Below are 19,655 nucleotides of genomic sequence, written 5' to 3' on the forward strand. Positions count from 1 at the left end.
ACCACGGAAGGTTCCAACAGATATAATAATCAGATATTTATGAGTATTACATTGGTTGACAACAGATGTTAACCATTATGGGTTCGACCAGAAGTGACTGTGTAAAGACAGTAGTGCCCTGTCTGTATAGCCTGATCCAATAATACACGAGCCACGCAAAGTAAAATTAAATAGACTATATGTATTATAAACCTTATTTAATTCAAGGTTTAAAATTTAAAATAAATTTATTATTTTTACATTTTTAAACTAAATTTAATATTTTTGTACTTATTTAAAATTAAAATTAAGATCAGATTAATCGAATGTTCTAATATTAAGGATCAAATATGTAATCATAAGAGTTTTGTTAACTGCCACTTAAGCGCTTCCATTAAATGTAAGTACATTTGACTATATTGAAACCAATTAAATAGTTATGTAGTGATATTGACTCAATTTTGAAAATAGTGGTCCTATTGATACCAATCTTATAGTTAGGTGGTTATTCATATAGTTTACCCTTAAAATTAATTATTTTGTAATTAATAAAGGGATTAGACAAAGATGGAGAGATGTCAAAGTTGCTTTGGAAACAGCCATCTATGCAGAACCAGGAAAAAGAGCAAGATATCAATATAAATAAAATTTCGACTTTTTACAATATTAAATAAATTATTTTTTAATTATAAAATCGAATTTTGGTTATTTAAAACAAAAACAAAAAATCTTTTGATTTATTTGTTTACAAGGGCTATTCTTCCTAGCATAGGTTTCTTCTTCCATTCTGCAGTCTCAACAGAAGAAATAGAGAATTTAAAAGGCTTTCTCTTCTCTATTACCAAACAGACTACCAGCAAAACCCTAAAATCCATTTTGTATTAATTTTCTTCCTCCATTTGTCTCTGGCTTTCACTTTCTTGGTGCTTCCCCCCTTCTTCCACTGAAACTTTCTCACTCTTTCTTTCTTGCGTTTTTTTTGTCGTAATTATTCCTTTTCCCCCTGAAACAAAACGCATTGTTTGGATTGGGAGACTGTTATTTTTATAAAACGGTTACTTTTTCAGGCGATAGCTTGGAATCGTAGCGGCGGTTAGGTATAATCTTCATTCTCTTTCATCTGCCCTCTTATAATTTTGTTAGAATTTCCCTGTTCTTATCGTTGCCCCTTTGGGTTCCATTCCTAGCACTTGGGAATTTATAATCAAGATTTCATCTAGGGTTTTTAAGTATATCTTCAATTTATTGTTATTCGATGTTGTTTTCCTAAATTTAACCGACATCGGGCGTTTAGTAATTTTGGAAAGTTTTTTTTCCCTTTGTTTTTCCCAAGTTGTTGATTTGAGATTGCAGAATCAGTAATCTGCAAATCCATCTTTTAATAAAAGATGGAAGAGTGGGAGACGGAGAGAGTTAATTATATAGCCTCCTAATTGCCATTGCCATTGTTTTCGTTGATATGCCTCGCACTTGTGTTAGGATTCTTTTTCGTTTGATCAAACAATCCTTTCGCCATTTGGTGAATGACCCGTTAATATTAATCGACCCTGATTTTTCTGGTTTAAACGACCTGGGATTGTGCTAAGAGTTTGTGGGTTTGTGTAGGAAGAGAATCACTTTGCTGGGTTAGGGTTTGAATAAGTGTTCTTTTTTTTTTCCTTTTCCTTTTTTAGTTTATGATGATCATATTCAATATCCCTTATGGAAAGTAGAGAACCAACTCTTGTTCCAGAATGGCTGAGAAGTAATAGCACTGTTACTGGTGGTGGCAATTCAGCCCACAACTTTGCTTCCTCTTCTTCCCACTCAGGTACCGACTCACCAACTTTTTAATACCTATTGCACTTCTCTTTTCATTTATACTTAATTACAATGTTAGTGCGCGATTTGTATATTATTAGACGCACCTTCCATATGCCCACTTTTTATACCCATTGCGTTTGCATATCATTTAAGGAATATGTAGTAGTAACTATATGTTTCTTGTTATATTAGATTTTTCTTCAGGGCATCATGGGAAACATAGAAACTCCAGGAATATAAGTGATTTTGATTCCCATCGTTCAACATTTTTGGAGCGAACATCTTCATTGAATTCACGGAGGAGTTCCAGTAATGGTTCTGCAAAGCATGCATACAGTAGCTTTAGTAGGAATCACCATGATAGGGATCGAGATAGGGATAAAGTGAGGTTGAATTTTGGGGACCATCAGGACCATGCTGCTTCTGAACCTTTAGAAAGTCTTTTAACTGGTAGGGTCGAGATAGAAACATTGCACCGTTCAAATTCTATGTTCTCTAGGAAACAGGGTGAGCCTTTGCCTAGAAAGGTCGGGGTGGATTCTAGAGATAGTATTAACAGTAACCATAACAATGACAATGTTCTGCTTTCTGGGGTTTCTGTTGGAAGTAGCATCCACAAGGTTATGTTTGAGAGAGATTTTCCCTCACTTGGAACTGAGGATAGGCAAGTGGTGCCTGAGATAGCTAGAGTCTCTTCTCCTGGTTTGAGCTCAGCTTCTCAGAATTTGCCCATTGGTAGTTCAGCATTGATTAGTGGAAATGGATGGACCACAGCTTTGGCAGAAGCCCCCAGTGTGGTTGGAAGTAATAACACAGGTTCCTTGACTACCCCCCTAACTATTTCCATATCATGTTGTCTGACTCCAACTGGCTCGTCTGGTCTTAATATGGCTGAAGCACTGGCACATGCTCCTTCACTGTCCCATACTTCTCCGCAGGTAACTGACCAGTGACTAAGTTCTTCATACATCAATCTGTGATCTATTTAGAAATTTTTGTTTCATACAGTTATCTGTCAAGATTCAGAGGCGTGAGGAACTGGCTATTAAGCAATCAAAGCAACTAATACCAGTGACACATTCAATGCCCAAGGGTTCGGTAAGAAACTCCCCCTCCCCACCCTTTTTGTCTTATTCTACCTCCACCTCCAGCCTTTGATATGGGTTTTAACTCACTCTTTAATCAAGTGTACTATCCCTTTCTTGTTTTATCTGATACAAATATTAGTTGAGTTAGTAAGTTCCATAGTGATTTGAATTTCTTAAAGCTACAGTTGGTGATAATAATATTCTACTGCATTTATAACTTCTCATAAACTTGAAGATCACAATGTATTGCTGATATTTGATGTTGCTTTGAGTTGTTACTTTTAATTTAGTGTAGATATGGAATTACATTATTTGTGTCTATTCTATGCCGAGATTGTTGATCATCTTTCCCAATCATAATTGAGAGTCAAGAATTAGGTTCGGAAAGGAAAATATTAGGTCCCCTGCATTTTGTTTAATCAGTATCTTTAAATAAATTCAGTCAATCTTAATTTAGTGTAGATATGGAATTACATTATTTGTGTCTATACTATGCTGAGATCATTGACCATCTTCTCCAATCATACTTGAGAGTCAAGAATGAGATTCGGAAAAATCTCATTAGGTCCCCTGCATTTTGTTTAATCAGTATCTTGAAATAAATACGGTAAATTGATGAACCATAAAACTTTGATTCTACTCACTATAACGACAGAATTGAAATTAAAACAGTCATGCTTATTTCTTTCTTTTTTTCCACTCCGGATTTGTTTATTTATTTTTTGGGTTTGATGTTCAGAAGGACTTCTCATGTGAGTTTCCTTGTATAGACTTCAGATGGAATTATAATTGTCCTTGTTCATTTCAAGAGCTCTTCAAATGCCAAGATTAACTGAAGTTGGCAAGCTTCTTGTCATAACATGAGGTGTTCTGAATGTTGCTCTGTTCTGTTTGTAACCTGTCTACTGCATGGATAAAATAATTATTTATTTAGTATTTCAAAATTCTAGGTAATAACTGCCTAACTTTTTGTCCCAGGTTCTAAATTCTGTGGATAAATCCAAAGGCAAACCAGCTGTCAGAACAAGTGAGATAAATATATCTGTGAAGAGTGGGCAGCAGCAACCTTCTTTGATTCATCATGGAAATCAATCTCCTCGTGGTGGACATGTCAAGTCTGATATGCTGAAAACATCTGGGAAACTTTTGGTTCTCAAACCGGGATGGGAGAATGGTGTCTCATCCCCTACTCACAAAGATGTTAGTCCAACAAGTGTGAACAGCAAAGTTACAGTTAGCACACAAGCTGTTGGTCCCACAAGAAACTCAAACAGCCCAAAGCTATCTGCTGGTGAACGAAAGGTAGCTGCTTCTAATTCAGTAGCTGGGTTCACTGTGGAAAAGAGACCCTCTCTGTCTCAAACCCAGAGCCGAAATGACTTTTTTAATCTGCTGAAGAAGACGGCCTCAGCAAAGACTTCTGCAAGTCACTCAGATTCAAACCCTCATATATCATCTTCTATGTCAGAGAAATCTGAAGTCACAAAGGAAATAGTTAATGACTCTTCAACTGCTCATGTTAATGAAAATGGTACTGCTGCAACTAGCAATGGTGCTGCCTGTCAAGAGGCTCAAAGTTTTGCTGATGATGATGGTGAAAAGAATATGGGCTCCGCTTCTATGATTCATCCAGATGAGGAAGAGGCTGCATTTCTTCGTTCTCTTGGCTGGGAAGAAAACTCTGGTGAAGATGAAGGCCTTACAGAAGAGGAGATCAATGCTTTTTATCAGGAGGTAAGATACATCTTTCTTTCTCTCTGTCTGCACTTTTCGGTTACTGATGGAACACATTTACTCAATCATTTTTTATTGAAGTTATTCTATGACCCATGCCTTAGTATAATTAGTGTTTCTAATGAACTTTGATTTATACCGAAAACTATATGGAGGATGAGCTGATCATGCTCATCTGTTGGACGGTAAACATGATATTGATGTATACCGAAAATGATATGGAGGATGAGCTGATCATGCTCATCTGTTGGATGGTAAACACAATAAGAATATGTTATCATTATAACGATGTGACAATTATAAAGCTTTGACTTACTTTTGTACTCTGTATCTCTCATTGTCTTAGAGCTGTACATTATTTTACAAAAGATGCAAAATGTTATTGCGCAATTTGTTTATTGTGTACTCATTTTTTTTTGTAGTGCATGAAACTGAGGCCATCTCTGAAACTGTGTCGTGGCATGCAGCCAAAGCTGGCTCAATCTTTTGCAACTAATTTGGATGGAGCTGCTTCTGAACTGAGCTCCTCTGACTCTGGATCCAAAGCTTGACTTTCTTTGTCCTTACATAGTAAATCCAAAGTTCTTTTTTTTTCATTTTATGGCAGATGATTAGTTTTTTCCCCTTCTTTTTTGATTGAAAGAAAGCTGACGAGCTGGGGTGGTGGTTTGGTTTGATGGTGCATTTTGCAAATAGTGCAACAATTAAATCCTCTTACCCGTCTATAACAGAGAATCTTTTAGGCTTGATGTGGGGTGGGTAGGTTTGTTTCTGGGGGGGGGGGTGCTATTTTGATTGCAGTCGAGAGATTCTAGAAATTCGCATCTTTAGGATATATTTCTTTCTTTTCACTTTTACAAGAAATAGCTTATTGGTTATTTTGGTCAGTTTTATCGAATGAAAGAAGCAAATCAAAAAGTTCCATTTATTATTATTATTATTATTATTCACTTGTTAAGGAAATGTGCAAGGCAGTCACTAAGGGCTTTGGTTCTATCCTCTGGGCACTTTATGTAAACATTGGTGTCATGCTCTATACAATCTATTATCTTATTCAGACAGGTTCCACTTGGAACTTCATGAATGTCTCCAGATATGAATATATTGAAATCACCGAAACGGATAAACGGGTTGGATGTTGGCGGTAGAAGAATCCGAAATTCTGCTGCATCGAATCTCCCTTTACGTTTTTGTCGAACATCTTAAAGAAAAACGGCAGCACTATATAGTCGGGCCTTCTTGGTGCCCCTTTACATCACATGATTCAACAAGTTCTTGTTATAAGTTTGAGCATTCAACACACTCGTATGGATCATTTCCGGCCGTTGGCCATCCTGTCTCTGCTGCAGTGAGTTTTATATTGCAAGCTTCCTCGATCACTACCGGTGCACTGGAAGTGAACATGGCATAGTTGGCAGAAATATGAGAAGGGTCCGATGCGTAGGTGAAGGTACACATTGATCATAAGGGGTGCAATCCCGTTGAACCAGAATGGAAGCAATTGCATGGTCTATATTGCTTCCGAAAGCACAGGCAGATGGATGCTATGAGGGTATTTATATTGGGGGGGGGGGGATCTGGGTAGATTATGGCTGTAAATGAGTAGAGTTGAATTTGAGTATTGCTGAGTTCGATTCGATTCGAAAAATTTAAAATGAGGCTCGAAAGCTTGCGAGTTTAAAATTTTCAAATTCGACTCAAGTTTGAAATCATGAATTGAAGTGAAAAAACTTAAAAGCAATTTTTTTTCTTGAACTTAAATTGATTGAAACTCGAACCCGAAGTTTATGTACATAAAAATATTATACTATATTTAAAAAATCAACACGCAAATGTTATAATTTAATTTTTGAGAAAATAAAAAATTAATATATTATTATTTTTTATTTGCTCGTGAGTTTTTCAAGTTGAGTATCAAATAAATCGTTTTGGCTCATTAATAAGCGGGTCTAGTTGAGCTCGAGTGAAGCCCATTCAAGTCGAGTATTTATCGAACTTTGATCGAATTGAGCTCGAATAACTCTTGATCTGTCTCGCTTCATTATATTCTTAAGATAATCCCATTGAAGCAAGTACATTGTGGATGTTGGTCATTGTAACAGGGACATTTGAGCCTAATGGTCCCGGAATAACTCCGTTGCCTATGGTTATCCATTTCAATGGAACATCCTTCTTATAAGGGACGATGTTGTGTTATCAGTCGTTGAAGACTATTGATGGTGATCATCATGATGAATGATGGTCAAAATTTGGATAAAAAAAGAAAGAAGAAAAATAAAGAATGATAAAGATCTAAAAAGATATCATTTTAATGGTTTTTTAACATAGTTATTTTAGTGTATTTTTTTTAAAATGATATTATTTTATTGTAAATCAGATCTTTCAAAATAATACTCTTTCTGTCTCGTAAAATACGTACTTTTTCTGCTTCTTCTTCGAGATGGATCCAACAACGACCGGCAACAGGTCGGAAATATATTTCTTCGATTTGGAAACCACAATCCCACAATGGCACGGTGAAGGCTTCTCCATTCTTGAATTCGGAGCCATTTTAGTTTGCCCCAAAAGGCTGGTGGAGCTCAAGAGCTTCGCCTCCCTTGTCCGGCCCAACGACTTCTCTTCCATTTCCCCCGACTTCGTTTGCAGCAACGGTATCTCCCGAAACGACGTCGCTAAAGCACCTTCCTTTCCGATATCGCCGACCAAGTTCACGATATCCTCCACGATCTGTTACTCACTTTAAAAAAAAAACTCATTTTTCTTCACTTTTTTTCTCAAATTATTTGATTTTTTTTAAATAAATGTATTTTTTTTTTGCGGGAAAGGTGTGGGCTGGGCATAATATAGTGAAGTTTGATTGCATGAGGATAAGAGAAGCTTTCGAGAAGATTAATCGGCCGGCGCTGGAGCCTAAGGGAATTATTGATTCATCGACGTTGTTGTCTCAGAGATTTGATAAGAGAGCTGGTAATATGAAGGTATGTTTAATTCATACTAAAAATCTCATATTTATTGTCAATTTTATGAATAAAATTGTGGAAACTGAATTCAGTAAAGTAGAAAAGTTTGGGTTTTTCTTCTTCTTGTGGATGATGTATGGATGTTTATCTTGTTAGAGCTTGTAAAACTTTGATTCAAATAGCCAATGTTAACTTGCAAGGTATTGACTGTTTCGGCCCATCGGACTTTACTGTTTTAAGCACAGAAGATGCAGTGTTAATTTCACAATATAATTATTGGATATTGCAGGATCTCATTGGAAACGAACTAAAAATTTAAGGACGGTGGTGGTGGTGGTGGTGGGGTGGTGGAGTTAAGTGCCAGCAAAAACTAATGGCAAAAATTTAAGGACTGTATTATATTTTTCAAAAGTTGAATAATCAAAATATAATATTCCTAAAAGTTTGAGGATTGTATTATAATTTTTAAAAGTTGAATAACCAAAATATAATATTCTTAAAAGTTTGGGGACTATTTATATACTTTACCCTAAAAGTAAATGAAGCATATATGCATGGGCCTTAGGCTAAAGCATAATTAATCTTTTCGCATCGTTATTTCAATTCAGCCCATTGGAATTTTGAAACCGCCATCAGTCACCACCAGATGGGTTCCATAGACTCGCCGTCAATTACAGAGAACGGTACTACTCAGTCTCATGCCGCCGCACCTGCCGATGGCGACCACAAATCTTCTCCATCCTCAAACGGAGCACGACCGGAGGTGTCTCCGGAGCCCGAGGCAACGAAGAAGAGGAGGTCGAGCGTGCTCCCGTTGGAGGTGGGTACTCGCGTGTTGTGCCGTTGGAGAGATGGAAAATATCATCCTGTCAAGGTCATCGAACGCCGTAAGATGCACTACGCTGAGCCCAATGATTACGAATACTACGTTCATTACACCGAGTGTAAGATCTCTAATATCCCTAAGATTTAGGGTTTTTAATTAAATTCCATTTTCTTAATTTTTTTCTTTCAATTTGAATTGAAGTTTTAGAATTGTTGTGTTAGAAGTTTTGAAATTATATATATATAACAACATTAGCAATATTGGAATTATAGTTAACAGGAGGCTTGATGAATGGGTGAAGCTTGATCAACTTGATCTTGATTCTGTCGAAACTGTTGTTGATGAAAAGGTTGAAGATAAGGTAAACATCTGTTTCCAATGCAAATTGTCGCATTTCATTTGCCTCTCACTTTCTTTGAGGGTGTATTCAATTGAAGAAACTTGCCAATGAGGTTTTCAGGTCACAAGCTTAAAAATGACACGCCACCAGAAACGCAAGATTGACGAGACACATGTAGAAGTAGTAAGTCAATGTAAAACTTTCAATCGGTGATAGGAAGTCCATTTAAATTGTTGTAAATGTGATTGCTTTTGTGAAATTCTGTAAACCTGTACTAATCTGCTCTGTTGTTTTCTATTAGGGCCATGAGGAATTAGATGCTGCTAGCTTGCGTGAGCATGAGGAATTCACAAAGGTTAAAAATATAGCAACCATAGAACTTGGAAGATATGAAATTGAGACGTGGTACTTCTCCCCCTTCCCCCCAGAGTATAATGATTCGTTGAAATTGTACTTCTGTGAGTTCTGCCTCAACTTCATGAAGCGCAAAGAGCAACTTCAAAGGCATATGGTGAGAGTTACCTTAGTATGGCAAACATTTTCCTACAATACTTTGTGTTGAAATACTTCCAAAATTTTAATTGTCTTCCATGTATCAGTCCCTTTCTAGCTTTATATGCACTTAGTACAATGCAACTTAGCACTCTGCAATCTGCATTGCAATTGCATATATAGAAAGCTTTCTGTTCTCTGTGTACTAGTTCCTCTGTATGGGTTTTAATGATCAAGATATGGTGCTGAAATCTTTTTCTCTTGATTTTTTGAAGTACTGTCTTCAATTGCACATCTCTGCTGGGTAATTGTGCATATAGAAAGTTTTATGTATCCTTGTGTTTATATTATGAGTCATTTTCACTCTATGTTATGTCAAGGATAGATGGAATGTGTAATAGATGTTGGATATTGCTCCATCGGAAAAAAATGTGGTTGTCATTTGTCAATGTGCAACTGCCTTATGACACAACAGGGCTAAAGTATATTAACTCTGGTTTTATACCTAATGTGTAGAGAAAGTGTGATCTCAAGCATCCCCCTGGTGACGAAATATATAGAAGTGGTACGCTTTCAATGTTTGAGGTACGCTGTCTAAGAGTCTTCACTGATGCTACTTTCTGTGGTAACTCAAAATGAAAAAGGAAACGGTTTTTCTTGGTGCAAATTAAGTAAATCTATATGATTCTGATTTTCTTCAATTCTACCCATTGTTTTTAAGTGCAGCTTTTGAAATTCAATTTTTCAATTTGATTGTATATGAATCAAATAATCATGAAATCAATAATTTATCTCAATGAATGCTTAATTTTGAAAAGTAGTTTCTGCCTTGAGTAGTGTTTTTTTCTCTCCCTTACGACTTATAAGCGTAGAAATACTTGTCACCACTTCTTCTTCCTTTTATTTCTGCTCATTCTGTATATTCCTGTTACATAATTACATGTTTTAGGATGTTGCAAATCTTTAGTTGTTGTTAATATTCATGTTCTTTTTCTCAAATATTTTGAAACAGGTTGATGGAAAAAAGAACAAAGTTTATGGGCAGAATCTTTGTTATTTGGCAAAGTTATTCCTCGACCACAAGACCCTTTATTATGATGTTGACTTGTTTCTGTTCTATGTATTGTGTGAATGTGATGATCGAGGCTGCCATATGGTTGGATACTTTTCCAAGGTAATCTTTGAGTGCATTTTTGTTGTGGTTTGATATAGTGTGGGTTTGTAACAAATGTCTATATATTTGTGACCATTCTTATATTTCGTAATTGCAATTTATTGAACATGACATTGAGTGGGTATAACGATTCTTGCCTTTGAAGCCTCAAATTAGAGGTTTTCAAGTAGTAGAATTTGTTGTTTATTTGTGTGTATTTTGGGACTTTCATTTGCTTATTCATTCCGTAGCATATCTGATAAAACTCTGTAGTTGCCAATCATTTTTTTGTCTTTTCATCCTTACTTTCGCTTTGCTTTAGACTGTGCTTCCCAACACAAACAATCATCTTAGTTAGCATTTTGTGACTGATCTTGCAGGAAAAGCATTCTGAGGAATCATATAATTTGGCATGCATCCTTACCCTTCCTCCATATCAAAGGAAAGGCTATGGAAAGTTTTTGATTGCCTTCTGTAAGCTCTCTGCCCCGCCCCTTTTTTAATTTTTTGGGGCCTTATTTTATTAATGGATCAGAATATGACATTTATACATTTGAGATTGAGCGAGGATGATGATTGATTTCAGCATTGAATGAGAGTGTATCATTGTGACGTACTAGTTGCATAATCTTGAATACAAATGCTGTGTTATATTTAATATTGTTGTATTGTATTTTGCATTTCATTCTGTGTTATTTATTAATTGAACTTTATTGCTGATTTTGTCTCTGTTATGGACCAGCGTATGAACTTTCGAAGAAAGAAGGTAAAGTTGGCACACCTGAAAGACCACTTTCCGACCTAGGGCTGTTGAGCTACAGGGGGTACTGGACAAGGGTTCTTTTAGACATCTTGAAAAAGCATAAAGGAAATATTTCCATCAAGGTACCACCACCTTGATGCTGTACTAAAATTCTTGTGTGCAACTCCTGTTTTATTTGTTCTTACGAGAACTTTCGTGCTTGTTTAGGAAGGTGGTTCAGTTTAATCAAGCCTACATGGTAAAACGCTTGTTAAACTCAGTTGGACCCCACTATTGTCAATTTTGATTGGAAGAACTTGCTTATTTACATATTAATAAAATAGTAATGGGAACTTTTGGAGCCGATAATTAAAATATTCATTTGGTTCATTCCGCAATCAAGCAATTGGATCTGAATGTGTTTCTGTGAAGCTTGAGTAGGTTGTGGATAGGGTCGTTTGCTTTCATTTCAGATCGATGACAGTAGTTAAGGCACTAACCTAGAAACTAAAAGTCAGCACATTATCTTGTTCGTAGAAATAAGAGGGTGGAAATGGAAATGATGTTAAGGAGCATGCCTGAAATGATAGGTTTGATACTGCCTCTTGTTTGTTATTGAACTATTTCTGAATAGCTGTATGTATCTAGTATGCAATTTCTCTTAGAATTCTGATTCATGGTCGTACAAAATTTCACTGCATTGTGGTGTGTTAAATACTATTTTTGTGCAGGAGCTGAGCGACATGACGGCTATAAAGGCAGAGGATATATTGACGACACTGCAGAGTCTAGAACTGATTCAGTACAGGAAAGGTCAGCATGTTATATGTGCAGACCCCAAGGTGTTGGATCGCCATCTGAAAGCTGCTGGCCGTGGCGGTCTTGAGGTTGATGTTACCAAATTAATCTGGACACCCTATAAAGAACAGAGTTAATGCCGCCTGCTGCTGCTACTGCTACTGCTACTGCTACTAGTAGAAAGAACAGGTCTGAATTACACTTTGTCTACTTAGTAGCTGTTTACTAGGGTTTTATTGTGTGTTATATATAAAACAGAGGTCTTAGATTATGAGATTCGAAACTCAGAAACTCAGAAGAGCCATTACAATTAGTCAGGACCTACTCGCCTGAGACACGTTGGGAGAAGCTAACCTGTATATTTATTGCATCGAGTTACAATAGACTTCACTGAAAAATAAGTATCCAAATTATATTGTGTTTTTTTTTTTGCTTTAGAAGCCTAAAAAGTGTCCATCTTCTACCCCGATCGGAGTTTCCTCATTCTTCAAAAGCCTCTAAAAAGTAAGTCTGGATTTGATGTAACTTCACCGAATCGATAGATGGTTTTGTTTACGGATTAAAACACTACATTTGTACTTTCTTCTCCGTCCACCTTGTTCTACCGTCAACGATAGAGCTAGCATTGTTGAGGAGGGTGGTGGTGTAAATAGCCGCGAAGATGAATCTAGATTCGAATTTTGGAACATTTCTTTCATCGAATCGACGTCATTGATCGACATGGATTTTAGATATATGATCAGTATTGCAGATGGTGCTTCTAGTCACGGGAAGCCTTCAGGAAATGAGAAAACTAAAATGGAAAATTTAAACTTATATTAGTATTTGGCAATGAATACCTTATCACCTAAATAGTACCAAATAAATTATTTTCTAATGATAAGATAATACTTTTGCCATTTATCTTTAATTTTTTTATATTTATTGAATCAAATTTTGGATAACTCATGACTTACTAAATTTAGTAGTAACGTATGAGTCGAATATAGGGGTTACACCTTCTCTCTCCCACTCAGTATCCCACACTGACCAACGTCATTCATGCCGTCACAAGTGATTTTATGTGACAAATTATCTGAAAAACACAATACAACCTTGACCTGACTCCCTTATCTGTTCACTTTGTGACTCACATAACAACCGGCAAACAACGACAGTAGCGGTGGGCTTGGTGGGGACTATCAATTATTTTTCAAAGAACAAAAGCCCCTGATGAACAATCCGTATACATCTTCATTACCATCACAATAATTCCATGTCTCTTACACAACAATCATCAAAATTGTAAATCATTTTTCTCTTAAACAATCACCACCTTATACGGTGGTAGGTTGTTGATGTCTATCAAGTTGAAGTTGCAATCTCTGCAGTGCAGCCCCACGTGATCTCCTCTGCCAGAGAGTGTCTGATCCATCTCTCTTAACATCTCCTTTCTTTACGACAGGCAACGGTGGATCCATAGTTTCAATGTTGATCAACCCACAATTCTCTTTCTTCCTTGTGCAACTGGTGGCAGCATTCGTGGCCGGACTTGCAGTCAAATTCTTACCAGAAAACAGCTTCTTGAGCCTGAAGTATTTGGCACTGCTGTTGCAGCAGGTGTTCCTGGTGTGAGGAGCTGGGAACCCGATGATCTTGTTGTTCCTCTTCACTTGTCCCGTGCAACTGATCTTTGGGGACAAGGGGTCTTCGGAGAGAGAAGCTGACCTCTGGATTTGCCATTTGGGAAGAACCACGTCTTTAATGGAGGGCTTGGAGCACAACAATGGCAGAACCGTTCCCTTATGGTTGATCTGCTGATGATATCCATTCCCCATGTTTGTCGACTTGGAAAAGAAAGAGCGACTGCTAGTTGGGGAAGGAGAAGGAAAAGGGAGTTTAAAAGGGTGGGGTGGTGGAGTTTGTCAAGTCCTTTTTTCTAGTGAGAGTGGATTTGATTTGAGTTTGTCACAAATATATGGTACTCGTGTTATACATGGTTAATTAAGAACTAAGAAAAGGACAAAATAAAAGTGACAGATAAACTTATAACACAAACGCGAAACTCGTATATATATATATATATATATATATATATATATATATATAGAGGCTATAATCTACTTACAGTGAAACATTTTTAGTTTTATATTTTTTTAGAACTATTATATTGAAAGAAATCAAAAGTTGAGATTAATTTTTTTCGATAGATATCTTTTTATTTTCTACTATTAGGGTCTATTTGCTTTCCTGTAATTAGTTTTTGAGAAAAAGTTTTTTCTCATTTTCCATTATTTGGTTGACGGAAAACAGATGCTCAATGTAATTCATTTTCTTGGTCAACTGAATTTTCTTTGCATTTCTGGAAAATGACTTACCATCTGATTTTCCGTAAGTCATTTTACAAACTTTTCACTTCAAAGTATAAACACTCAAAACATTATTATTTTATATATTTAATATTAATATATTATTTTAGTATCATTTTAATAAAAATATTAATTATTAAATTATATTTTTTGATAATTTTAATAATATAATATTACATTTTTTTGTTATAATTATATTATTATAATATATAATATTATACTTTTATTTAATAATATATAACAAATTATTAAATAAATTATTCTAAAATTAATAAATAATATTATTTATTGTATTTGATGTTTATAATAAAGAATTTTTTTAAAAAAAATTATCAACAAGTAGAAAATGAATTACACAAAATCATCCAAACATCATAAAATGAATTCCAGAAAATGCAATTCATTTTCCAAAATCTATTTTCCAAGAAACAAACGGACTCTGAATCTCAGCCTCTAATTTCTCTCATCCAATGGGTTCGGATCAAATTACACCTAGTGTAAAATTTTTAGTCTTACATCATTTTTGGATCGTCGGATGAGAGAAAATCAAAGGTTGAGATTAACTCTTTATATTTCTTCCATTGAATATCTTCTCATTTCTTACTCTAATCTCAATCTTTGAGTTATATATATATATATATATATGATTTATCATGTTGTAAAGATTAAAAAAACCCTTCACTTTTAAGTATAGAAGAGTGTTATTTATTTATGATATGAAGTATGAGTATGAGTTGAGAGGCGTGAACAGGAGAAGCATTATTTTGGTTTCGTTGGAGACTGGTAAGCATGCTGTAAAATCAAAGAAAAGTGAGCATTTTCAATTATTTTAGGTCCCCAAACTTTAAAACCCAATCCTTTTTTCTTCTTCTTCAAGCCAAATCACCAAACAAATTCCACCCTCCCTCTACTGATTATAAATCATATGCCACACCCCCCCCCTTTCTGTCTTTTCCAATATCATAAATTTTGTTGTGTTTTATCTTTATCTGTTCAATAAAATTAATTGTTATTTAAAAATATTTTATTGACTTTTAAAAAACAAATTACCCTTTTTCATATGATCTTACCACAATTGAATTTAATTAGGACCGCCATATTTTGTTTAATATATCTTTATTACTTTCCAAAATGATATTATTCTACTAACAACATGTCATGTAGAGTAAAAGTGTCTAATCAACTGTACCATTCAAATGCACACTTATAGTGTAATATCTCCAATTTTTTCATGTCAGGAACAACATCAAGACCAATAAAACTTTAGGTAAAATACATCATTTGAACTTTACTCCTCTCTCTCTCTCTCTCTCAGTAATCTTATCAAGCATCACAGCTTTCCCAGTAATCTGAAAGGAAGAAATCGCATCGAATAATCGATATCTATTCTCGGCTTGAAGAAAGAGTCTCCTATGAAGCCATGACCCTAACCTTACCTTACTGCAACCTGCTTATCACCTGCTCCCCGGTTTGAGAACCGTCTTTGGCATGCTTTTCAACTTGCTTTTCAACTTTCTTCTGTTTGCTTATCAGATGTATGGTTAACTTTTAAATTAATTCGGTATAGCATTGAATGTTATTTAGAGTAATTTATTCTAAAAGAACATTGCTCAATTCATCAATAAAAAATAAATAAAATCACAAAACGAGTTTATTACGTTAATATGTGTACTTACTTTACTCTTTAGGGTATGTTTGGTCGGGAGAATGTGAGATTCCCATGTGAATGGAATCCATATTCTCCCGTTTTGTTGGTAGGGAATGTCATTCCCAGTAATCTTACATTACTAATAGTGAATTTTTTGGAGTATATTACCGGGAATATCATTATCTCCCTTTCCTTAGGTATTGTTGGATTACCAGTGTTTTGGACTAAAATGCCCTTAAAAAAATTTCTTTCAAAAATATTCTTATTCTGTCATTGAATAATAAAAATTCTACGAAGGTTAAATTACAAATTTATCCTTTAACTATTTTAGATTTACAAAAAAAATCTATAATTAAAATATTATATGAAGTTCAAGGTTAAAATAATTTTTTACCATTTCATTAAACTTTTTTATATTTTCAATTTTGTAAAAAAACTATATAAATTTTATGAATTTAATTTTTTTAAAGAAAATATATAAATATTTTTCCAACTTGTTAAAAAAACAAATATATAATAAGGACAATTTGGTCAAATATACATTGTAATAATCTTTTATTCCTTTAACCAAACATAGTAATCTTACATTCCTGCTAAACCAACCAAACACAAAATACAACATTCACAATAATCCTATTCCCTGGTAATCTTTTATTCTCATTGGTAATCTTACATTCCGTGAACCAAACGCACCCTTAATATAATTAAAGGATATAATTAAAGGATATGTGATAATTTTATAATATTATTTATCAAATATGTTATTCTGACAAGACTAATTATAATGAAATCACATTAATATAATATAAGATATAAAGACAATTATTTTGGTAAATTAATTGTGAATTCTTTTTAATGATTTTTTTTAAAATAACATGGATGATTATAAAATAATATGTTTTAAAAAAATTATTGATAACATAAACACACCCTACCAATGCAACTACTCAAACCTAGGGAGAATAATTTTATCTTTTACCACTAAAGTCACTTGATAAGTTCAGTGATCTTATAAATAATCTGAGATAATTACAAAACACACCCTGCAGATGTACCTACATGAACAACACTCTTTTTTATTACTGAAATCACTCTAGCTATTTAAAAAAAGGGTAAAGTACATAAATTGTCCCTCGACTGCTTTATTAAGTCTCTCGGCTATTAAAAGTTACAAATTGATCCTCTAACTATAGAGTGTTGCTTTGTTGAGTTGCTCGACTATTAAAAGTTGCAAAATAGTCACTCAACTATTCATTATGTTCCAAACTCATCCTTTTTTTGCTAAAAAATCGGCGATATTCTAAACTGAACGTTAACTTTGCTGACTGTGATATGATAAAAATATGATCACAGAATCTTAAACGACTATCATATTCCAGTCATTATGTTAATGTCCAGATTAGATAATCGCCAATTTTTTAACGAAAAAGGACGAGTTTAGAACATAATGAATAGTTAGGTGACTATTTTGTAACTTTTAATAGTCGATGGACTCAACAAAGCGACACTCTATAGTCAATTGACCATTTTATAACTTTTAATAGTCGGGAACGTAATACCCTACGATCGGGGACATTTGTGTACTTTACCCTTAATAAAATTGGTACAACTAATTAAATTTATTAATATTTTAATAAAATTATGAGTTTATGATCTACGTTAAATATGGGCAGGTCTAATTACATGAGGCGTAACGACCCCTAAAACATAGCGCCGCCACCGGGAACCCCAAAAATATGGGATCTCTGTTGGGGATCTTACATGTTTTCGTGCTATCCACTCATTTCATGCCACGAGGTGAATTCAGTTGCCATCTCATTCACTTTTTTGTTTTTAACGTGTTTATTGTTCTCAACTGTTTACACCTGTCACTCACTGGTGCAACTGAACAAAACTAACTAAACTAACTACTGTGATCGATTCTTCTTCCATTTCCTCGTCCTTCTGCAACTGATCACTTGCATGTTCGGATCTCTAATTCTTGGGAAAAGGGGTACAGTGGAGTGAGATGGAAGTTGGGGATCTTTTAACATCTGCTGGAATCAATATAGCTGTCTGCGTTGTGCTTCTGACGTTGTATTCCATACTGAGGAAACAACCGGCAAACGCGTGTGTATATTTCACACGGAAGCTAGTTTCGGAGCCGATAAGCGGTATCGGTGATCCTAGCTGCCTTACGAGATTCGTGCCCTCTGCAGGCTGGATCGCCAAGGCCTGGCAAGCGACCGACGAAGAAATTTTGGCTGTCGGCGGCGTCGATGCTGTGGCTTTCATGAGAATAGTTGTTTTCAGGTGGTTATGTCTGACTAGATGGAGATCACTGTTATTTTCCTCATGCTCATTGCAGTATATATCTACTTTTGCTTTAGCAGGTTCACTAACAGCACTGTTATTTGCAGTATTCGGGTATTCATCATTGCTGCAGTAATTGGCCTTTTACTGGTGCTCCCAGTAAATTACAATGGACAAGGCAAGCACCACAAGGAAATCCATTTAGAATCATTTGCAATCACACATGTAAAAGAAGGTTCAAAATGGTACGTTCTATTGCAACCTTTGATGTTGTCCCAATATTAAAAAAAATCAACATTCGTTGATTGTTTTTCATTTTTCTCCCAGCTTTTGGATCCATTTTCTTGCACTATATCTTGTATCATTCTCTTCATGTTTTCTCTTTTTTAAGTTTAGTCGGGTCTTACGGCTCTGTCTATATACAGATATTTTTTTACGCAGAGATTTATTTTGCAGGTAGTACTTCCCAGTACAAACGCGCATATGAAGACGCATATGAAAAATATTCAACTATGTATTTCTTTATTTATTTATACATGTATTGTATTTTATTTTTATTTTAATTTTTGACTACCGGAGGTCTTCCACGGAAGCTGCTCTCAACCATACGTTGGGGGCAGCCTACTACCCTACCTCCCCTTACCCCATTGCATATGGGAATAGGATTTTATTGTTGTTGTTGTACGCAGAAAGCTATTTGTCCCATCAGATTGTACATGGAGCTTCTACAATTGATAAATTAGTGGTACACATCTCTCTCTCAGTGACTTTCATCAGTGTCATAAATTTATAAACAATAGTGTTTTTTTTAACTCAGTTGTATGTATATGCTCTAACAATGTTGTCTTTGCAGAAGGATGCAGAGAAGATCTACAGAAGGCTAAAAACCATTAACCCACGATATCTAGACAGTTCTTTGCCCTCTTATCTTCCTGGAGGAACTACACATTCCTTTGTGGTACCTGAGGCCCTCGACTTTTCCAAAAAAAAACCTAAGGTGACCCTTCACTTTTTAGTCCTTTGACCAACGTTTTCCGTCGTTGACCAGCGTTTTCCGTCGTTGACCAACGTCTCCTTTATTTTTTGCTGATGTAGTACGTTAAACAGGCCGACATCCTATTTTTTCTCTCAATCTGGCCTTCCAATTTAAGAAAATAACTCAATTTGGCCCTCCTATTTTTTCTCTTCTATTTTGGTCACTAAAATTTAAAAGTTTTAATTTAATCACTCAACCTTTGAATTGCTCCTATTTTAATCATCTTGATTTATTTTATTAATATTTATATATGATGTGGAATTTGTTTCGTGCCAACCAAAGATTTCTTTTTTCTTTCTTTCTTTCATTACTAAATTCAGTGAACTCGAATTGAACTTGAAAAAAATTGAAAAAATTGGGAATGAGTACTTGACCAGATAATGAAAGAAAAAAAAATCTTTGGTTTAAAAGGAAGA

The 19,655-nt window shown here is 35.0% G+C and overlaps 4 protein-coding genes across 4 annotated transcripts; 3 read left to right on the top strand and 1 right to left on the bottom strand.

Moving 5' to 3' along the window:
* Window positions 1-1,264: 1,264 nt before the first annotated feature.
* Window positions 1,265-5,205, top strand: LOC120169114. Its single transcript, XM_039177334.1, has 5 exons — window positions 1,265-1,789; window positions 1,975-2,720; window positions 2,791-2,880; window positions 3,849-4,604; window positions 5,027-5,205. Exons 1-5 carry the CDS (start codon window positions 1,681-1,683, stop codon window positions 5,153-5,155), a joined length of 1,830 nt encoding a protein of 609 aa, XP_039033265.1. The 5' UTR covers window positions 1,265-1,680; the 3' UTR covers window positions 5,156-5,205.
* A 1,839-nt stretch (window positions 5,206-7,044) lies between these two features.
* LOC120169056 (protein NEN2-like) lies at window positions 7,045-7,938 on the top strand. The gene is made up of 3 exons (XM_039177277.1): window positions 7,045-7,333; window positions 7,452-7,582; window positions 7,885-7,938. The coding sequence occupies exons 1-3, from the start codon at window positions 7,045-7,047 to the stop codon at window positions 7,936-7,938; spliced, it is 474 nt and encodes a 157-aa protein (XP_039033208.1).
* Window positions 7,939-8,137: 199 nt separating this feature from the next.
* LOC120169116 (histone acetyltransferase of the MYST family 1-like) lies at window positions 8,138-12,306 on the top strand. The gene is made up of 9 exons (XM_039177337.1): window positions 8,138-8,508; window positions 8,663-8,751; window positions 8,851-8,913; window positions 9,032-9,241; window positions 9,739-9,807; window positions 10,235-10,396; window positions 10,756-10,849; window positions 11,118-11,260; window positions 11,849-12,306. The coding sequence occupies exons 1-9, from the start codon at window positions 8,211-8,213 to the stop codon at window positions 12,050-12,052; spliced, it is 1,332 nt and encodes a 443-aa protein (XP_039033268.1). The 5' UTR covers window positions 8,138-8,210; the 3' UTR covers window positions 12,053-12,306.
* A 925-nt stretch (window positions 12,307-13,231) lies between these two features.
* On the bottom strand, window positions 13,232-13,732 carry LOC120169057. The gene has a single exon (XM_039177278.1). It carries the CDS (start codon window positions 13,730-13,732, stop codon window positions 13,232-13,234), a length of 501 nt encoding a protein of 166 aa, XP_039033209.1.
* Window positions 13,733-19,655: the final 5,923 nt, after the last annotated feature.

The sequence above is a fragment of the Hibiscus syriacus genome, unplaced genomic scaffold (assembly GCF_006381635.1).
Source record: "Hibiscus syriacus cultivar Baekdansim isolate YM2019G1 unplaced genomic scaffold, ASM638163v2 tig00111745_pilon, whole genome shotgun sequence".
NCBI classification, from domain to species: Eukaryota; Viridiplantae; Streptophyta; class Magnoliopsida; order Malvales; family Malvaceae; genus Hibiscus; species Hibiscus syriacus.

Bases quoted from the DNA above. Each gene is read 5' to 3' on its own strand.
- LOC120169114 (XM_039177334.1), top strand. From the start codon at position 1,681: ATGGAAAGTAGAGAACCAACTCTTGTTCCAGAATGGCTGAGAAGTAAT. The intron at 1,790-1,974 runs GTACCGACTCAC...TTGTTATATTAG, and splicing joins TTCCTCTTCTTCCCACTCAG to ATTTTTCTTCAGGGCATCAT. The intron at 2,721-2,790 runs GTAACTGACCAG...TGTTTCATACAG, and splicing joins TGTCCCATACTTCTCCGCAG to TTATCTGTCAAGATTCAGAG.
- LOC120169056 (XM_039177277.1), top strand. From the start codon at position 7,045: ATGGATCCAACAACGACCGGCAACAGGTCGGAAATATATTTCTTCGAT. The intron at 7,334-7,451 runs GTTACTCACTTT...GGCATAATATAG, and splicing joins CACGATATCCTCCACGATCT to TGAAGTTTGATTGCATGAGG. The intron at 7,583-7,884 runs GTATGTTTAATT...TAAAAATTTAAG, and splicing joins AGAGAGCTGGTAATATGAAG to GACGGTGGTGGTGGTGGTGG.
- LOC120169116 (XM_039177337.1), top strand. From the start codon at position 8,211: ATGGGTTCCATAGACTCGCCGTCAATTACAGAGAACGGTACTACTCAG. The intron at 8,752-8,850 runs GTAAACATCTGT...TGAGGTTTTCAG, and splicing joins ATGAAAAGGTTGAAGATAAG to GTCACAAGCTTAAAAATGAC. The intron at 10,397-10,755 runs GTAATCTTTGAG...CTGATCTTGCAG, and splicing joins TGGTTGGATACTTTTCCAAG to GAAAAGCATTCTGAGGAATC.
- LOC120169057 (XM_039177278.1), bottom strand. From the start codon at position 13,732: ATGGGGAATGGATATCATCAGCAGATCAACCATAAGGGAACGGTTCTG.